Source organism: Musca autumnalis, unplaced genomic scaffold (genome assembly GCF_047663935.1).
Source record: "Musca autumnalis isolate F117 unplaced genomic scaffold, ASM4766393v1 scaffold_1, whole genome shotgun sequence".
In the NCBI taxonomy this organism is placed as follows: Eukaryota; Metazoa; Arthropoda; class Insecta; order Diptera; family Muscidae; genus Musca; species Musca autumnalis.
The window spans coordinates 172,587,432-172,608,917 of record NW_027411644.1 but is presented as its reverse complement, the minus strand read 5'-3'; the positions used below and the strand labels follow the sequence as shown (position 1 = coordinate 172,608,917).

Sequence of the window (21,486 nt, the reverse complement as noted above, 5' to 3'; positions counted from 1 at the left end):
AATTGATAGACGATGAAAACATACAGCTTTTAGTATTACTTTTTAACTACATATACGACTCAGGCAGATACCCTCAGGACTGGCTGAAATCTACTTTCATCACAATTCCGAAGAAAAACCACCCAAGACAATGTACCGATTACAGACTAATAAGTTTGATGAGCCACGCTCTCAAAATATTTCTAAGAGTTATACATTCCAGAATATATAAAAAATGTGAAGAATACATGGGGCTATCGCAATTTGGATTTAAAGAAGGCATGGGTACGAGAGAAGCCCTACTCTCTATACAAGTTTTAATACAGAAATGTAGAAATGTACAAAAGGACGTATACATTTGTTTTGTGGATTATGAAAAAGCCTTCGATACCGTACAGCATGACAAAATGGTGGAAATCCTCATTTCTATTGGCATCCAAGGAAAGGAACTACAGTGTATCAAGGAACTATATTAGAACCAAACAGCACAAGTCGACATTAATGGAGAACTTACAGAATCCATTGCAATATCGAGAGGAGTTAGACAGGGCTGCATACTATCACCATTACTATTTAATATTTACGCCGAAAGAATTTTTCAAGAATCAGTCTCTAACGTTCGTAAAGGCATATATATTGGTGGAACATTCGTCAACAACATCAGATATGCAGATGATACCACGTTAATTGCAAGTAGCCTGTCAGAATTACAATTCCTTCTGACTCGTCTAAATATCTGTAGCGAAAAGTATGGGTTAAAGATCAACATCCCAAAAACTAAATATATGATTATATCCAAATCCAGAAACGAAGAAACAACCGAATTACAAATAAATAATGTACATATAGATAGAGTACAGACTTTTAAATATCTCGGCGTCAAAATAAATGAAAACTGGGATAACACAAAAGAAATACGATGCAGAATAGAAATGGCGAGAGGTGCATTTTTCAAATACAAAAATGTCTTATGCAGTCATGACATAAACATGGAAACAAAAATTCGATTTGTTAAAACTTATGTCTGGTCGGCCTTGCTGTACGCCTCAGAAGTATGGACGCTAAAAGCCGTTGACATAAAGAAACTAGAATCTTTTGAAACGTGGATTTATCGACGTATCCTAAAAATCCCATGGACACATTTGATACCCAATTCAATAGTTCTGACAAGGGTTAATCGAGAACGTGAACTAATTACAACAATAAAAAGAAGAAAAGTGTCATATCTTGGACATATAATGAGGAACCGAAAATACAAGCTGCTCCAAACCATAATCGGTGGAACGATAGAAGGGAAGCCATCCAGAGGACGGAAAGAAACATCATGGATTGACCATATTCTGAAATGGACCGGTATTGAAAATTTCTCATTCCTACTGAGTGAAGCCAGAAATAGAGAAGCTTTTATGGAGATCACGAATAATATATGAATATACCTTAAAATTTGTAACAAATAATGATATATAATTGTATTGGTCGCTTATATTCGGAGATCGAATATGCAAATAAAGAAGAAGAAGAAAGGCAGTTGGTATCTTCCATCCCCAACGACACTCACTGTAATCAAAAAACAATAAACACAATTGCTGTGTTCCAGAACCTGCAAGAAGCTACTATTTTTTACTACGATAACATTTTTTCCTTTATGTTATCGGAAAAAATAGTACAAATTAGTAGATTTTTGCAGTACTGGAACAGACCAAATATGTTTTCTTTTACTTGGCGGAGGCATTTAAAATATAAGTTTTACATTAAAAGTTAATCACAAGAAGGTCCTGCATGAATTGTAATGATCACTTTTAACATTAAGTTAATCGGAATGCTATACATCTGTCCGTAAAAAACCAAACTTTAACAAAAGAACTGTTATAAGGTCTGTCCGGTCACTTTCCCAGCAAGAACTTTATCAGAGAGTAAGGAGTTTTTATTCTCTTTTGCAAGAAAATTGTAAAAAGTAAACAGACACCTTCCCATCAGAAACCAGCAAGCAATCAGCTGGCTTGCCAAAACAGAACAATTTGTCCGCCAATAAAGGAACCAAAAAGGAACCAAAGGAAGCAAAAATTTTGTATTTTATTTAAAATAAAGAAAATGACCAAAATATGAATTTTTCAAATTTGCAACTTTGTTACGAAAAAAAAACATTACAATTAAGCTTGCTATTTCCACAATAAAATTGTTTTTCATTTTCACAAACATAAATCACCGAACAATTAAAAACAGCTGATTGTTTTCAGGAAGAAGAAGAGTTCGCAAGTGCTTGCTAGAAGAAATTTGTCCAGTAAGAATTTGCAAACTCTCACTAAAAGAACTGTCAAAATGTCTCTCTCGATTGGCTCTCTTTTGCTGGTTTTTTGTGTTAACAAACGACTTCCAGCAGCAATTGGTACAAATTTTTACAAGTTTCAGTGTAACCAGACAGGCCTATAGTTTCAGAGAAATAGCTGTTTCTTTCTCCAGAAATTTGCAAAAATTACGTATTTTACAACATTGGGAAACATTTTTCGTCTTTAGGAGCACGCCACGCCCACACCTTCCAATATTTTGATCTAATTTGTTGCTTTCCTTACTTTCAATATGTTTACAATCGAATCCCATATAGAAATGAACAATCAGTGACAGCTGGGGTTTTGGCCAGGAAAATCGATTTCTGAACAACTGTGTGTCGTATGAACCACAGTTGAACCAGCCGACCGACATCGATATAGTAAAACGTATCGAGCTATAACGATTGCGTTGGCTAGGTCATGTCAATGGGATGGATTTGACGATATACGTCCCAAGGGAAGGCCAAAACACATATAAAAAGACCAAGTTGAAGCAGATATCATAAAACATGGCATCCAAAACTGGAGAAGTAAAGTTGAAGATCGATGCTTTTGGAAATCTATTCTTAGTTCGGCTTATGGAACATAACGTTCTGTTTAGAATATAAAGCAATCTAAGTAAGTAAAGTGAATTCTGATGGTTGATTGGTAATATCATGTGAACTGCGAGTCCATTCCATGAATTCCATGAATGAAGTACCTACATAATCATTGGCTTTCATATGTTGAAGGCAATAACTTGGTATTTATCACCCTCATAGCTCGCAAAGTCCTTGAGAAAATATTCTTTGAAATCCACGGCTAGGATTTTGGCAATCCTTATCTTTCCCAGGAAATTTTTCTTCTTATCAGTGACAAGAAAAGGCCCACAACACATAGGCCCTTCATATTACCCCGCTGGCAATCAACCAACAAATACCAAAACACAAAATCACACGCACGTACAGCAATTCAGACAGCCAGCTTGTCATAGTGTAAATCTCTAAAGAGAAGAACCACATTGATCATTGTCGTCCAAAAAAGAGGGGTAGGTTAGGATAAGGATATGCGGTGCTTGTTTAGTATGAGTGAGTAATGAGCATATGAATGTGTGTGTGTTGTGAGTGAAGCAAAGGTGAGGTTTAATGGTGAGGTAGTCTGGCAAATTACACGCACACACACACAAACAAACATTTACCAAAGATAAATATTAACCGTGCCACCACTGCATATGCACAGGGTGGAAAATAAACAATCACGTTTGACACTGGAAATCAGTTGAATTTTGTTATGTTACGGGGAATGTTCGGTACAGAAGAGACAAAACAAAAATGAAAATGAAAACGGAATAAATTCAAAAGTCGAAAATTACAAGAAGAAACGTGGAAATATTCAAGTGATATGGCATTGCATTCCTTTGGGGTCTAATTTACATCTTTAAGATGTTAATTTTATGTAAATTTACAAGATGAGAAAGCGAGAGAGAAAGAAAGTGAAACAAGAATTTAACCCCTTATGTGCTCCATATACTATGTAAACTAAACAAAACATGTGTGTTTGTGAAGTGTAAAAAAGTTGTAAATTTAAAAATCAAGAACCCTTGAAAAGGCTACAACAACAAAACTAAAATCAAGGACGTCGACATGGAGCGACGTAAATCGAATCGTCATTCATACATCAAACTGGTGACAGCCACAAAGGATACGCGTTCGACATCGGTAGCGGGTACAACTTTGCGTCGATCACGTTCTATGCGCGATTCCATACGTAAACTTAGAGGTCGTTTACATCCGAATTCAAGTGTTACAAACTCACCGTTTAAATTCAATTTGGCTGTACACAGTCGTAAAAATCATTATGAAAAATTCACCGAATATTCTGAATCGGATATTGAATTGGATGAAAAAGAACTAGACACACCGATTTTAAAACGAAAAGAAAATTATACTCCTTTCAATGCCATAGATATGAATTTAATGATGTCTTGTGATACAATAGAAGATTTAATGTCGAATTTACCGGTACCGCGTAAAGCTTGTAAGCTATTGCAAATACCGGAAACCTATTGTGCACGATATCTTCAAGAACAACAGCAGCAGCAACAACAACAGCAGCAGCAGCATCATCGTAAATATGCTAATAAATCGAGTACCTATTGTGATAATTATGAGGAAATGGAAAATCTTTACTCCGGCGCGGCGGATATGCTTAGCCATAATCGTAAAAATCAAATTTTCGATGATTTATCGAAAAGTCTAAGCCAAGGTATTTACGGCACAACCCGTCATCGTACAGCAACAATACGCAAACCTATGCCGTACCTGAATAGTAGTAGGTGTCCTTTTTACGTGTAATTTTATTGTTATTCAACATTTACATTTATTGTTGTTATTGTATTTTAAGTGTTTTATAAGGGTTGCACGGAAGATACTAAACAGATAAACAGAAAGACCCAGGTGTCAGACTGGATTTTTATTTGTGTTATTTAATGTTTATGTGTGAGTGTAATAAATCGCGAATTCTTTGAATTTCGCACTAATTCCCATGGATAAGTGAAATTTTGTTAAAAGCTCTTCAATGATTGCCGCAAATTCTATGGAATTACTTGAAAGGCGTCTAATGTTCAATTTAACTTTTCTTCTCCCTCATAAAAGTGTTATTGGATATTTCTGGGAAAGAATACTGGCCAGATTTGTGTTAAGCCCATAGGTTAGGTAGTAAATACAATTTGTTTTTGTTTGAAATGACAATTCAGTGGCATAAACAGATTTATTTAAATGATTCAAAATTATTGTTGAAAAGTCTCCATTGTCGTCGAGTTATTGGGAATACATCTGTTGGTACAATCCTCCAAAGAAGTTCTTACATAAGAAAAGCTATGACATAACACATTGTTGGTTCAAACCCCTTCCAGCGAGAACCCCTTCCAGCGAGTCTCTCTTTTTGAAGACATGAATTTAAAAAAATCGTAGACGTGGATTAAAAGAATATTTTTTCGTAGACTTGGTTTAAAAAAAAACTCTTTTTCGATGACGTGGATTTTGAAAATTCTTTTTCGAAGACGTGGATTTTGAAAAATTCTTTTTCAAAGAGGTGGATTTATAAAAGTTCCTTTTTCGCTTTTTAAAAAATATTTTTTCGAAGACGTGGATTTTGGAAAAGTCTTTTTCAAAGAGGTGGACGATGATTTTGTAAAAAAAAACTTGTTCAAAGACGTGGATTTAAAAAAATACTTTTTCGTAGACTAGGATTTTTCGAAGACATGAATTTAAAAAATCGAAGACGTGTATTCAATAAAAAATAGTTTTTCGAAGACATGGATTAAAAAAACTCTTTCGATGACGTGGATTTTGAAAATTCTTTTTCAAAGACGTGTATTTTGAAAAATTCTTTTTCAAAAAGGCGGATTTTTAAAAGTTTCTTTCTCGATTTTTAATAAAATATTTTTTTGAAGACATGAATTTTGAAAATTGTTTCTTGAACGTGGATTTTGAAAAATTATTTTTCAAAGACGTAGATTTTGAAAAATTCTTTTTGAAAGAGGTAGAAGTTAAACGTTTTTTAGGTTTTTTAAAATATTTTTTCGAAGACTTGGATTTCAAAAATTCTTTTTCAAAGAGGTGGGCGATGATTTTGCAAAAAAAAACTTGTTCGAAGATATGGATTTAAAAAATACTTTTTCGAAGATTTGGATTTTTCGAAGACATGAATTTAAAAAGAAATCTAAGACGTGGGTTAAAAAAAAAACATTCTCGAAGACTTGGATTTAAATAAAAACTCTTTTTCGATTACGTGGATTTTGAAAAATTATTTTTCAAAGACGTGTATTTTGAAAAATTATTTTCCAAAAAGATGGATTTTTAAAAGTTTCTTGCTCGAATTTTAATAAATATTTGTTCGAAGACGTGGATTTTAAATATTCTTTTTCGAAAACTTGGATATTGAAAAATTCATGTTCAAAGAGGTGGATTTTTAAAAGTTTCTTTTTCAATTTAAAAAAAAATATTTGTTCGAAGACATTTAAAAGTTTCTTTTTCGATTTACAAAAAATATATTTTTTCGAAGACGTGGATTTTGAAAAACTTCTTTTTCGAAGACACGGATTTTCAAAAATTATTTTTCATTCGATTTTTAAAAAAAAAATATTTTTTTGGAGACGTGGAATTTGAAAATATTTTTCAAAGAGGTAGATTTTAAAAAGTTTCTTTTTAGATTTTTTAAAAATATTTTTTCGAAGACTTGGATTTAAAAAACAAAATTCTAGTCATGGATTTTTATAAGATTTATTTTTAAAACTATTTTTTCGAAGGAGTGGATTTTTAAAAGATGAATTTTTTAAAATATTTCTTCGAAGACGTGAATTTGAAAAAAAAAATCGAAGGCATAAATTAAAAAAAATCGAAGACCTGAATTCTTTTAAAAACTTTTTCGAACACGTGGATTCTTAAAAAATATTTTTTTTAAGATGTGGATTTTTAAAAAATGTCTTTTCGAAGACGTGGATTTTGAATTAAATGTCTTTTCGAATACGTGGATTTTTAGAAGAATGTCACGGATTTTCAAAAATTATTTTTCATTCGATTTAAAAAAAAAAAATATTTTTTTGCAAACGTTAAATTTGAAAATATTTTTCAAAGAGGTAGATTTTTAAAAGTTTCTTTTTAGATTTTTTAAAAATATTTTTTCGAAGACTTGGATTTAAAAAACAAAATTCTAGTCATGGATTTTTATAAGATTTATTTTTGAAACTATTTTTTCGAAGAAGTGGATTTTTAAAAGATGAATTTTTTAAAATATTTCTTAGAAGACGTGAATTTGAAAAAAAAAATCGAAGGCATAAATTTAAAAAAAATCGAAGACCTGAATTCTTCTAAAAACTTTTTCGAGCACTTGGATTCTTAAAAAATATTTTTTTGATGATGTGGATTTTTAAAAAATGTCTTTTCGAAGACGTGGATTTTGAAATAAATGTCTTTTCGAATACGTGGATTTTTAAAAGAATGTCTTTTTGAAGAGGTGGATTTTTAAAAAAATCTCTTTTCGAAGACGTGGATTTTTAAAAAAAAAATCCTTTTTCTATGACGTGGATTTTTAAAAAATGTATTTTCGGAGACGCGATTTCTATATAAAAATGTCTTTTCGGAGACGCGATTTCTCTAAAAAAAGTCTTTTCGAAGTTTTGGATTTTTTTAAAAAATTTCTTTTTGAAGACGAGGGTTTTTTAAAAAAATGTCTTTTCGAAGACGTGGATTTTTAAAAATGTATTTTCAAAGACTTGGATTTTTTAAAAATGTATTTTCAAAGACTTGGATTTTTTAAAAATGTATTTGCGGGGAGGTTTTTTTTTAAAAAATTTCATGGATTATTGAATTTAAAAAATGTTTTTAAAAAATATCTTTTCGAAGACTTGGCTTTTTTTAAAAATGTCTTTTCGATTTATAAAAATTTAAAAAAAATGTTCGAAAAACGTGGATTTTTAAAAAATATTTATTCGAAAAAGGTGGATTTTTAAAAATATATTTATTCGAAAAACTTTAAAAATACTTTTTCGAAGACTGGGATTTTTTAAAATACTTTTTCGAAGACTGGGATTTCAAAAATACTTTTCCGAAAACTTGTTCAAAAAATATTTTTTCGAACATATAATTTTGGTACCGTCTTTCTTTCGGTGTTAAAAACTAAGGGCCTGTTTCACTATGTCGAAAGAAAATGAATGCGAACGAAAAACACCTAAACTTTGTTTTTCATGGTAATGTTGACTTTGTTTTTGCTTCGAAACAACTACAAAATTTGAAAATCATACACGAGTTAAGTATTTGTTCATTAGTTTTAATTTTGGTTCGACATAGTGAAACAGGCTGTATGTTTTCGGAATTATCATATATCAATCAAAATTATGTTAATTTTCTGCTCAAAATTAAAAAAAAAAAATAACAATAAAAACTGAGCACATATTGAATTATGAAATTTGTTTTTATTGTGTATTTTTTAACAACCAATTTTTGCCATAGCCAAAATTTTGAAAAAATTGTCTTTCTTCATTCTTTGGAAATAGCGTAACATCATTAACCAGTTTAAGCTACAAAAGACAAATCTGTTAAGATCATTTTAATGTTTGTTTCATTTTTTATGTTGGCCTCATCGAATTTTTGTTGTTGTTTAACACGAAAACATAAAAAGCCAGTATGTCATGACATGAAGTTTTTGTTGTTGTTTTCTTAACTTTTTCCCCACCATACAGGGTCACTTCTGCTGATGATTAATCGATTGGTGGTTATTGATATTTGACTGGTCATCTTAGGGAGAGTTCTTTCGTAAAAGAGTCATAAAGACTCTTTTGTCTAGTTTTTGTTTATAACTCTTATTGTTGTTTTATTGATTTTAATAAATTCTTTATTTTTATGATTAGACAAGTTTTGTTTGTCTTTTATTCTTGAACAATAAACGAAGTGAAGTTAATGTTTTTTCACACCTCATTTAGTTTGGATTGAATAACATGTTCATTTAATTCAATCTACACATGTTTTATAGCGGCCAATTATGCACCTATGAAGGGTTTTGGTTAGGTTTTTCTTTTTTTGTTATTAATTTTATATGTTTTATTATGAGATAAAAATGAAATTAGTAGATTCCCACATAACTCATCATCAACATCAACCGATGACAAACTTTTACGTAATTCATTCAAAAATAATTAAGTCTGAATTGAACATTGAACATGAAATGTGAACGAATTAAGGAAATGAATGCGGTATTTACTTGATTTTTATTCATAAATATATGTAGGCACATGAATGTATATTTTTGTATTAATTTAAGATATACGTGTGTGAATGTGGGTATTTCCACGGATGATGAGTGAAATGTAGTCGAAAATAAGGTGTACTAAAAAGTAGATTTTTAAAAAAAATTGTTGGGGCATTCATTTCAAAAAAAATATTATTTCAAAGACGTGGATATTTAAAAATATTTTATCGAAGAACATATGCTTTCGAAGACGTACATGTTTTACAATTTTTTTAGAAGACATGTATTTTTAAAAATAATTTTTCGAAGACTTGGTTTTTTAAAACATGTTTCCGCAGAGGTATATTTTTAAAAATATGTTTTCGAAGACGTGGATTTAAAAAACATTTTTTCGATGACGTGGATTCAAAAAAAAAAACATTTTTTCGAAGATGTGGATTTTTTAAAACTATTTTTTCGAAGACGTGGACTTTTTAAAAATATTTTTTCGAAGACGTGGATTTTTTAAAAATATCTTTTCGAAGACGTGGATTTTTTAATAATATTGTTTCGAAGACGTGGATTTTTTAAAAATATTTTTTCGAAGACGTGGATTTTCTAAAAATATTTTTTCGAAGACGTGGATTTTTTAAAAATATTTTTTCGAGGACGTTTAGGTTTTAAAATTATTTTTACGAAGACGTGAATTTTTTAAAAATATTTTTTCGAAGACGTGGATTTTCTAAAAATATTTTTTCGAAGACGTGGATTTTTTAAAAATATTTTTTCGAGGACGTTTAGGTTTTAAAATTATTTTTACGAAGACGTGAATTTTTTAAAAATATTTTTTCGAAGACGTGGATTTTTTAAAAATATTTTTTCGAAGACGTGGAGTTTTGAAAAATAGTTTTTCGAAGACGTGGAGTTTTGAAAAATAGTTTTTCGAAGACGTGCATTTTTTAAAAATAGTTTTTCGAAGACTTTGATTTTTTAAAAATATTTTTTCGAAGACGTGGATTTTTTAAAAATATTGTTTCGAAGACTTGGATTTTTTAAAAATATTTTTTCGAAGACGTGGATTTTTTAAAAATATTTTTTCGAAGACGTGGATTTTTTAAAAATATTTTTTCGAAGACGTGGATTTTTTAAAAATATTTTTTCGAAGACGTGGATTTTTTAAAAATATTTTTTCGAAGACGTGGATTTTTTAAAAATATTTTTTTGAAGACGTGGATTTTTTAAAAATATTTTTTCGAAGACGTGGATTTTTTAAAAATATTTTTTCGAAGACGTGGATTTTTTAAAAATATTTTTTCGAAGACGTGGATTTTTTAAAAATATTTTTTCGAGGACGTGGATTTTTTAAAAATATTTTTTCGAAGACGTGGATTTTTTAAAAATATTTTTTCGAAGACGTGGATTTTTTAAAAATATTTTTTCGAAGACGTGGATTTTTTAAAAATATTTTTTCGAAGACGTGGATTTTTTAAAAATATTTTTTCGAAGACGTGGATTTTTTAAAAATATTTTTTCGAAGACGTGGATTTTTTAAAAATATTTTTTCGAAGACGTGGATTTTTTAAAAATATTTTTTCGAAGACGTGGATTTTTTAAAAATATTTTTTCGAAGACGTGGATTTTTTAAAAATATTTTTTCGAAGACGTGGATTTTTTAAAAATATTTTTTCGAAGACGTGGATTTTTTAAAAATATTTTTTCGAAGACGTGGATTTTTTAAAAATATTTTTTCGAAGACGTGGATTTTTTAAAAATATTTTTTCGAAGACGTGGATTTTTTAAAAATATTTTTTCGAAGACGTGGATTTTTTAAAAATATTTTTTCGAAGACGTGGATTTTTTAAAAATATTTTTTCGAAGACGTGGATTTTTTAAAAATATTTTTTCGAAGACGTGGATTTTTTAAAAATATTTTTTCGAAGACGTGGATTTTTTAAAAATATTTTTTCGAGGACGTTTAGGTTTTAAAATTATTTTTTCGAAGACGTGGATTTTTTAAAAATATTTTTTCGAAGACGTGGATTTTTTAAAAATATTTTTTCGAAGACGTGGATTTTTTAAAAATATTTTTTCGAAGACGTGGATTTTTTAAAAATATTTTTTCGAAGACGTGGGTTTTTTAAAAATATTTTTTCGAAGACGTGGATTTTTTAAAAATATTTTTTCGAAGACGTGGATTTTTTAATAATATTGTTTCGAAGACGTGGATTTTTTAAAAATATTTTTTCGAAGACGTGGATTTTCTAAAAATATTTTTTCGAAGACGTGGATTTTTTAAAAATATTTTTTCGAAGTCGTGGATTTTTTAAAAATATTTTTTCGAAGACGTGGATTTTTTAAAAATATTTTTTCGAAGACGTGGATTTTTTAAAAATATTTTTTCGAACACGTGGATTTTTTAAAAATATTTTTTCGAAGACGTGGATTTTTTAAAAATATTTTTTCGAAGACGTGGATTTTTTAAAAATATTTTTTCGAAGACGTGGATTTTTTAAAAATAATTTTTCGAAGACGTGGATTTTTTAAAAATATTTTTTCGAAGACGTGGATTTTTTAAAAATATTTTTTCGAAGACGTGGATTTTTTAAAAATATTGTTTCGAAAACTTGGAGTTTTTAAAATTATTTTTACGAAGACTTGAATTTTTTAAAAATATTTTTTCGAAGACGTGTATGTTTTAAAAATATTTTTTCGAAGACATGAATTTTTTAAAAATATTGTTTCGAAAACTTGGAGTTTTTAAAATTATTTTTACGAAGACGTGGATTTTTTAAAAAGATTTTTTCGAAGACGTGGATTTTTTAAAAATATTTTTTCGAAGACGTGGATTTTTTAAAAATATTTTTTCGAAGACGTGGATTTTTTAAAAATATTTTTCGAAGACGTGGATTTTTTAAAAATATTTTTTCGAAGACGTGGATTTTTTAAAAATATTTTTTCGAAGACGTGGATTTTTTAAAAATATTTTTTCGAAGACGTGGATTTTTAAACAAATATTTTTTCGATGACGTGGATTTAAAAAAATATTTTTTCGATGACGTGGATTTAAAAAAAATATTTTTTCGAAGACGTGGATTTTTTAAAAATATTTTTTCGAAGACGTGGATTTTTTAAAAATATTTTTTCGAAGACGTGGATTTTTTAAAAACATTGTTTCGAGGACGTGGAGTTTTAAAAAAATAGGTTTTCGAAAACGTGCATTTTTTAAAAATAGTTTTTCGAAGACGTGCATTTTTTAAAAATATTTTTTTCGAAAACTTGCATTTATTAAAAATATTTTTCAAAAACCGAGGTTTTTTAAAAAATATCTTTTTGAAGACGTGGATTTTTTAAAAATATTTTTCGAAGATATTGATTTTTAAAAAAATATTTTTCGAAAACTTGGCCTTTTAAAAATATTTGGTCGAAGACCTGTATTTAAAAAATATTTATTCGAACACCTGGATTTTTAACAAATATGTTTTCGAAGACATATGGCCTGTTCCCGTACTTTATAAAGTGGTAAAAGTTGTAAAAGTCGTAAACGATTTTCATATAAATGTTGTGTACGGGAACGCAAAATGTGTAAAAGTGGTAAAAATTGTAAAAACTTTTTAGTTCTGGAACAGAGCTACAGATTCTTGCAATATACTTTTTCAAAAACATGGATTTTAACAAATATTTTTTCGATAACATGGATTTTAACAAATTTATTTTTGAAGACGTAGATTTTAAAGAATTAAAAAAATACATTTTTTCGAAGCCGTAGATTTTTAAAAAATAAGAAAAATATATTTGCGAAGACGTAAATTTTAAAAAATAAAAATATACATATATTTTTAAAAATTAAGATTTTTTTCGAAGTCGTAGATTTGTAAAAATTTGAAAAAAGTATTTTTTGAATACTACTAATATTTAAGACGTTGATTTAAAATATTAATTTTAAAAAATTAAGTCTTAAACGAAAATTTTTAAAATAATATATATTATTTAACATTTTTTGTAGAATTTGCAGCGAACTTTCTATTTATTTCAATGAGTTTTAGGCTAGGGGTTAGGGGATTTGCAAAAACTATCTATCGATATTGATTTTTTTTTAAAAATAATCGATATTATCGATAGTGCCAAAGATTTTTTGCCATCTCTACTTTTAGTGGCCATAGAACAACTGCTCACTTCGGTTGGCATGGCCTTGTTAAAATAATGGGTTAGTTAGTAGGTTGATTTGTAAATAGTAACAGAAAATGGAAGTTTTTACCAGACCCTAGAAAAATAGGGCAATCCTCTCCAAACATATTTTTATTCAAATGGGATTTAGAGTAAAACTTAAAATAAATATCGTCCAGCTTCAAAAAGATTCTAGGAACCCCTATAATTAGGCCCAATTTTTGTAAGATTATCATGGAATTTCCCATAGAATAACACCCTCACAATCCTCATATATAAACCATATACAAAAACACGTACTTAAAAATTGCATACATATAAACGACCCCATTTTGTAGTTGTTTTCATTTGTCTTTTTTTCTGTTTTACCGAAAACCACAACTTTTCCAGGTGCTATTGCAACAACAACAATAATAATCAAAATGAAACAAAGTCTCCAACAAAAAATTTTCTGCCAATTGGCAGTTGTTTACGAGCTCCGGCTGCTCTGATAAGACAGAAATCATTTCATACCCTCAGTGAATTGACAAAATTTTGTCAATTTAAAAATGCACAGTCCGCACAACAACAACAGCAGCAAAGACATCATGCAACAAAATATGCCTGTGCAGTTGATGGTAAGAAATATTAAATGAGGGTGGAAGTGGGTTAATGGGATATATTCATGCAATGATGTCAGATCTGCAGTTTAAAGAGCTTCCATATAAAAAATTATTAATGCCTTCATCAAATTTGGGAAGTTCACCTTTCTTTGGGACCCCATGGACCTAACATTTATCACATATTCATGCCACACACCACATATATTTTAATTATTTTATAGAATTTTTCGAGGGAATTTTCTACCACTGATCGTTCACACACACAAGTATTTAACCACAAAAATCCCATACATCAAAGAATGCTTTTTTGCCAAGAACAGCCACAACAGCATCAGCAACAAACAAACAAATAACCCACCAGTCAACCAAACACCCATTCAAAACCATTTTGACCTTTTGAAAAAAGTAGATGTTGTATCTCATTTGTAGTTGTTGTTGTTTTTCTCGTACTTAACCCATTTTGTTGATGGTTTTTTTAACAAATTCATTTAACGAACATCTGCTTTTTATTATGTTTTACTGTTTGAAGTTGGACAAGGGCCACAGCCATAGCTTAAATCATGCAATGTATGCCTCTGGTCATTGGGTTATATATACATATCTATATGCAGGCAATAATCAACATAACAAAAGGAAATAATCTAACGGAGGGGGACGGTATTTATCTCTTGCCCTCTCCCTCTCTGTATTTTTGGTTGTTCAAAAATGAAAACTTTAATAATTATTTATTAATTATATTGTGGTTAAGGTTCTACTATAACAATACGCACACACCAATTACATTACATACATACCAATTATTGTTTCTATTTATACATTTTTTATAAATTCATTCTGATATAATTTAAACAATAAATTAATATTTTACAGCCGTATAATAAGTTTGGTAGCATTTTTGATTTTTTTTTAATTTTTAATTATTATTTTATGGGGTTGAAACTCAGATTTGATTTCCGTTATAAACGTTAAACAATTATAGTTGGTGAGTTTGAAAAGTTAAAGGAAAGACCATAAATATCTACGATACGATAAAAATCTTTAAAATCTTTCGATTATACGTTCCCACAAGTATCCGCAAAGGGAGCAGGGAGACTTCTCTCATATCAATGATTGCTATCAATGATTGATATGTTTGTATGTTCTATTTCCTTCTCTGGCTCTATATCCATGGCTGCTTCGATGGGTTGTTACAACAAAGCTACTGGAACTAGTTGAGTAGTTTTGGCAGGCCAGTTCAAAAGGTCCATTCCGACCGTAGTTGAGCCAAAACGAATCTACTTTGTCATGGCAATTGACTTTCAGATACGATAGATGGGGGTTGTACTCCGAGGACCGCATTCACACGATAGTTGTTCTATTCAAACCTAATCGATAGACTAGGACTTCTCTTACGAAATCATGGAGATCCCTGTTGAAATGCGCGGATGACGAGAATGTGACCTCTAGAATCTTGGCGTAGTAAGTGGTCGGCGTTCGGTTACCATCGGTAGGAGACCTTCTGTCTGTAGAGGGATTCCTTAGGAGATTTTCTCTCTGAAGAAGGGCTCCCAAATGGGACTTCTATAATTAAAAGACGTTCTAAAGGTACCTTGTACAAACAGACGACCTGCTAAGGGGGTCATCTGTAGATATAATCTTCTAAAGGAGTATCCTATAGACAGAAAATCTTCTCAAGGGGTCTTTTAAATATAGAAGCTCTCCTATAGATGCCTCCTATCGATAGTAGTCCTCCATGGGGATCTTCTAGAGAAATATATAGAAGACCTCCTAGAGGGATTATCTATAAATAGAAGACTTTCTCGGGGGTTTTGATAGGTAGACAACTTCTGAAAGGGATCTTCTAAAGGCAGAAGAATTCCTAAACTGGTCTTTTATGTAGAGAATACTTCCTAAAAGGGTCTTCTATAGCTAAAAGACCTCTTTGAGGGGTTTTCTGTAGATAAAATACCTCCTTCTATCTGCAGAAGGCATCCTAATGGGGTCCTCTATAAATAAAACACGTTCTAAAGGGGCCTTCTACAAATAGAAGAAACACTAAGGGAGTGTTCTTTAGATAAATTATCTAATAAATAGGTCTCTTAAACATCGAAAGCTTCTTAAAGGGATCTTACAGAGGTCTTCTTAGATAGAAGACAACCCAGAGGAGACTTCTGATATCTTAATGGTGTCGTCTATAGATAGAAGACCTCTTAAGGCGGTCTTTTATAGAGAGAATACTTCCTAAGCTGATCTTTCTAGAGGGAACATTTTTTAAAAAAAGGTGTCTTCTAGAAATAGAAGACCTCACAAGGGGAATTGCTATATGGAAGATCTTCCCAAGGAATTATCTATGAAAAGAAGGCCTCCTAGAGGGACTGTCTATAGACAGAAGACCGTCCAAAGGAGCCTTCTATGGACAGAATACCGTCCAACTGGGTCTTCTATGGACAGAAGACCGTCCAAAGTGGTCTCCTATGGATATAAGACCTCCCAAAGGGGTCTCCTATGGATATAAGACCTCCCAAAGGGGTCTTCTGTGAATAGAAGACATCTCAAATGAGTGTTCTATGGATAGAAGACATTCCAAAGGGGGCTTCTATGGATAGAAGACTTCCCAAAGGGGTCTTCTATGAGTAGATGACATCCAAAGGGGTCTTCTATGGATAGAAGACATCTCAAAGTGGTCTTCTATGGATATAAGATCTTCCAAAGGCTTCTTTTGTGGATAGCAGACCTCCCAAAGGGGTCTTCTATGGATAGAAAACATCCCAAAGGGGTCTTCTATGGATAGAAAACATCTCAATGGGGTATTCGATGGATAGAAGACATCCCAAAGGGGCCTTCTGTAGACAGAATCTTCCCAAAGGGATAGACGACACCCTAAAGGGGTCTTCTATGGATAGAAGACATCCCAAAGGGGTCTTCTATGGATAGAAGACATCCCAAGGGGGTCTTCTATGGATAGAAGACATCCCAAAGGGGTCTTCTTTGGATATAAAACCTTCCAAAATCGTCTTTTGTGGATAGAAGACATCCCAAAGGGGTCTTCTATTGATGTAAGACCTTCCAAAGGCGTCTTTTGTGGATAGAAGACCTTCCAAATGGGACCTTCCAAAGGGGTCTTCTATTGATAGAAAACATACCAAAAGGGTCTTATGGATAGAAGACATTCCAAAGCTGTCTTCTATGGATGTAAGGCCTCTCAAAGGCGTCTTATGTGGATAGAAGACATCCCAAAGGGGTCTTTTGTGGATGTAAGGCCTCTCAAAGGCGTCTTATGTGGATAGAAGACATCCCAAAGAGGTCTTTTGTGGATAGAAGACCTCCCAAAGGGGTCTTCTATGGACATAATACCATCCAAAGGGATCTTCTATGGATAGATGACCTCCCAAAGTTTTTTTTTTTTTTTTTTTTTTTTTTAATAATTTTTAATAAAGTGATCTCCTATGGATAAAAGACGTCCCAAAGGGGTCTTCTATGAATAGATGACATCGCAAAGGGGTCTTCTATGGATAAAAAAAACATCTCAAAGGGGTCTTCTATGGATAGAAGACATACTAAAGTGGTCTTCTATGGATATAAGACCTTCCAAAGGCGTCTTTTGAGGATAGAAGGCCTCCCAAAGGGTTCTTCTATGAATAAAAGACATCCCAAAGGGGTATTCTATGGATAGAAAACATCTCAATCGGGTATTCGATGGATAGAAGACATCCCTAAGGGGCCTTCTGTAGACAGAAGTCCTCCCAAAGGGATCTTCTATGGACAGAAGACCGTCCAAAGTGGTTTTCTATGGATAGAAGACCTTCCAAAGGGGGCTTCTATGGATAGATGACATTCAAAGGGGTCTTCTATGAATAGATGGCATTCAAAGGGGTCTTCTATCGATATAAGACCTTCCAAAGGGGTCGTTTGTGGATAGAAGACATCCCAAAGGGGTATTCTATCGATGTAAGACCTTCCAAAGGCGTCTTTTGTGGATAGAAGACCTTCCAAATGGGTCTTTTGCGCATAGAAGACCTCCCAAAGGCGTCTTCTATTGGTAGAAAACATCCCAAAGAGGACTCCACCAAAGGGTATTTTATGGATAGAAGACCTCCCAAAGGAGTCTTCTATGGATATAAGACATCACAAAGGGATCTTTTATGGATAGAAGACCTCCCAAAGGGGTTTTCTATGGATAGAATATCTCCCAAAGGGGCCTTCTGTAGATAGAAGTCCTCCCAAATTGATCTTCTAAGGACGGAAGACCGTCCAAGGTGATTTTCTATGGATAGAAGGCTCCCAAAGGAATCTTCTATAGAAAGAAGACCTTCCCAGTAAGGGTTCTTTCTCTAGATAGAAGACCTCCTGAAGACTTATATATAATAAAAGATTTCCTAAAGAGCTGTCATATAGACAGAAGACCTCCTAGAGCTCCTTTCGTAGATAAAATGCAGTCATCCAGTTGTTTCAGCATTACCATGAAGATGCCGTCAGGGTCCAACGTATTAACTTCCAGCTCCCTGACTCTGGGGTTGGCTCGACGAATCCCATCACCCTCATTTGCTAATCTTGTCGCATCTACTGGGAAATATGGTCTCACTTCAGGTATTCGACCAGCAGGTATATAGCGAGCGTACTCTCTGCTACCCGAAGGGTTGATCTCTCTGAAATTAGTTCAGTAAGCTTTTCAATGATTTAAAAGTAAATATTTTAGTTTGGGGATTGTTAAAAAATTTTGTTTAAAATTTATGTTAATAGCTCTGAGGCGGCTCCAAAAATATTGTATGAAAACTATGCATTAGGGCTTTAACTTTATGATTCCGGCTTAGAGAGTATCTTTAATATATAATACATATATGGATCAAAATGCTACCAAAGTTGTTAATTTATTTATATTTTCAATTATATTATTTTTATATTTATTTTATTTTTCAATTTTAACTTTTAATATTTGCTTTTTAAATTTTTTGTTATTTTATTATTTATAATTTATTTAATTTTTGTTTTCTCTTCTTTTTTTCTTTTTCTCTCCAAAGATAATGTCCTACCCTGTAATTTAAGTCCAACTAAAAGTGCAACATTGCGATCAGATCGCTCATCATCCAGTAGCAATTCACATAAATACAATCTACACACTAGCAACAACAACAACCACAATAATATTAATCACAGCACCGATGACGAAGAGGGATTTGTGATATTACGTCGTAGACCGGCATCATCGTCATTATCATCATCGGTTGCATCGGTGTCAACAACAACAACGGCGTCAATAAACCAAAACGCCGCCACTCAAAACCAGCATCGACAACATTTAACAAATCATTCAAATAATTTTAATAATTTAGATTATGCTGATTATGAACAGCTCTTATTGAATGAGCCCACAGCATCAGCATATCCACAATATTCACTTACCCATCCAACCACCCCGCATCAAGCTGAATATTTGTCCCTCCTACATCCACAGCAGCAGCAAGCACAACAGGCACAACAACAGTATTCTGAGAATTCATCATCAGCACCACCATTTCGTTGGTCTGAACAATTGCCGCCTCAGAATGTGGTATCTGTAGCCAAGATACGTTCGGCAGTCTCTTGTACCACACAGGATCTAAAAGAAATGGAATATTTATTGCCTCAAAGCCAACAACAACAGCACCATTACAACCATCTTAAATTGCCTGCACCAGGACGACCTTCATCGTCATCATCGACACTGTCGATATCATCATCGACATCATCGTTATCCTCAACAAACAGTGGTAAAATGTTGGCCGAAATATCGGCAATGTCCTCAACGAACACCACACCTCCTGGGAGCAACAGCAGCAATACACATAATGGTGCTAGTAATTTAAGCATTTCACGTCACTCACAAAACGGTCACAAAAAACTACAACAGCAGCAACAGCAACAACATTCATCACACAATCATTTAAATCACCACCATCATCCTCATCAACAGCAGCAGCAACAACATCCTTCACAGCAACTTCAAGTCCAACGTCATCATCACCAACATCCTTCTCATAATCATCCACAAAAACAACAATCAATGAAAATCACAACCTCAACAAATGGCGGAGGAGGTGGCGGAGGAGGTGGCGGAAGCACTCCACCCTATGTGGATGAAAATAATGCAGATAATCATCAAAACCTTGCCATCTATCGAGTACCAGCCAACACCCGCTCCCACAATCCCAACAATAATAAAGGTGGCAATACACCACATCGTTCGAAAATGTCGAAAAAACAATTGAAATTGGCCCAAGCCCAATTGGACAAGTTAACACAATGTAATCTTCATTTACACGGTAATGTTCCAAAAACGCTAGAATTTACACTAAAACAAAAAAGAAATCAATGAGATTTAAATATGTGTTATATAAAGACAAAAACAAATCCATAGATAATGTCTCCGTCTTCCTCTGACCTAATTGACTGGAAATTGTAATTGTGTTATCTTTGTTCTCTAATCAACACGGATAATTGACTGCCTTGGCTAGATAACAGGCACGCAGAGTAGTAGGCAAAGAAATATTTTATCCTCGATAGCTATGTCTAGAATGAGTAGAGAACGTAGCTAAATTATTCGCCATGCTAAGATAACATAGATACTATACGCATTATGTCCCGGGCCACACTAGAGTAATTTCAATGAAATTTTGACATGAAACTTTGCATATTTTGGAAAAAAATGCATAATTTCAAGAAACTGGTGTACACGATTTCATGTGTTCTGCAATTTTGCTTTGTTGCAATATTCGTATGAAACAAACAGACCGTTTTATTTTACATTTTCTTTTACTTTCATGTCAAAATTTCAGTGAAATTACTCTTAGTGTGGCCCGGGACTATCCGAGTTGTAGAAATAAATGATTAAGACACATTATCCGCATTGTTTTCGTTGTTTAAATTAAACTGGGCTATGTCTAGATAACATAGATGAATTATCCGCGTTCATTTAGTATTTTTCTATTACTATGTTTTCTTTCTCAGAATCACTCAAAGGTTAAATAAATCACCTCCAATCATACTTTCAAAACATTAGTGACACTCCTAATGCAAATTCTTCTCTGTGTACTTTATCACTTATGTTTTAAACTTGTTTTTTCCACTATTAACCTACTTTTAAAACATCTTCTTGATGGTTTGCACAGCATGTTTCCAGCAATGGTTTACATGTCCCTTTTATCGGAGAAGAGAAAAAAGGGAGAATAAAAGGGACTTTGCCAACTTTTCAGAAAGTTTGTGGGACCACAGAATTGAACTTTAATTAAAATTCCCCGTTTTATTACTATTGCTGTTTTTTTCATTTCTGTTCGTCATGCGGCAACTTTAATTAATTCCTGTCATTTGTGTTTTTTGTCTATTTTATAGCACTCTTTTCGGCGGTTGAACATGGTCACTTGGATAAAGCTCGCACCATTTTGGAATCTACAGATGTTGATGTCAACAGGTATGGACAACGACGAATTGATACTTGATTTGAATGAATAATTTAATGACTTTAATTTGCTTTCTGATTTTTTTCTCAGTATTAACACTGATGGCCTATCACCTCTGGATGTGGCAGTGCTGAGCAATAATCGTTCAATGACTAAAATGTTATTGCAACATGGAGCCTTGGAGGGATCACAGTGTAAGTATTAGAAATCTGGATAATATAGAAATATTACCAAAGTCATCTACATTGCTCATGTTATTTAGACAATTTAGATTAATTATCCACGCTAGTTGTATAA

At 32.1% G+C, this 21,486-nt stretch overlaps 1 protein-coding gene across 11 annotated transcripts in view; it reads left to right on the top strand.

Moving 5' to 3' along the window:
- Positions 1–21,486, top strand: part of wake (ankyrin repeat and fibronectin type III domain containing protein wide awake) — a 785,047-nt gene that overhangs the window by 737,744 nt on the left and 25,817 nt on the right. For 8 of the 11 annotated variants that reach the window (XM_073958968.1, XM_073958961.1, XM_073958969.1 and 5 more), the window contains 2 exons: positions 21,122–21,200; positions 21,280–21,383. In XM_073958968.1, coding sequence (XP_073815069.1) covers positions 21,122–21,200; positions 21,280–21,383 — 183 coding nt within the window. Of the gene's footprint in view, positions 1–13,565; positions 13,793–18,774; positions 20,056–21,121; positions 21,201–21,279; positions 21,384–21,486 lie in introns of all 11 variants that reach the window. The other 3 variants (XM_073958966.1, XM_073958967.1, XM_073958971.1) reach the window with 2 other exon arrangements.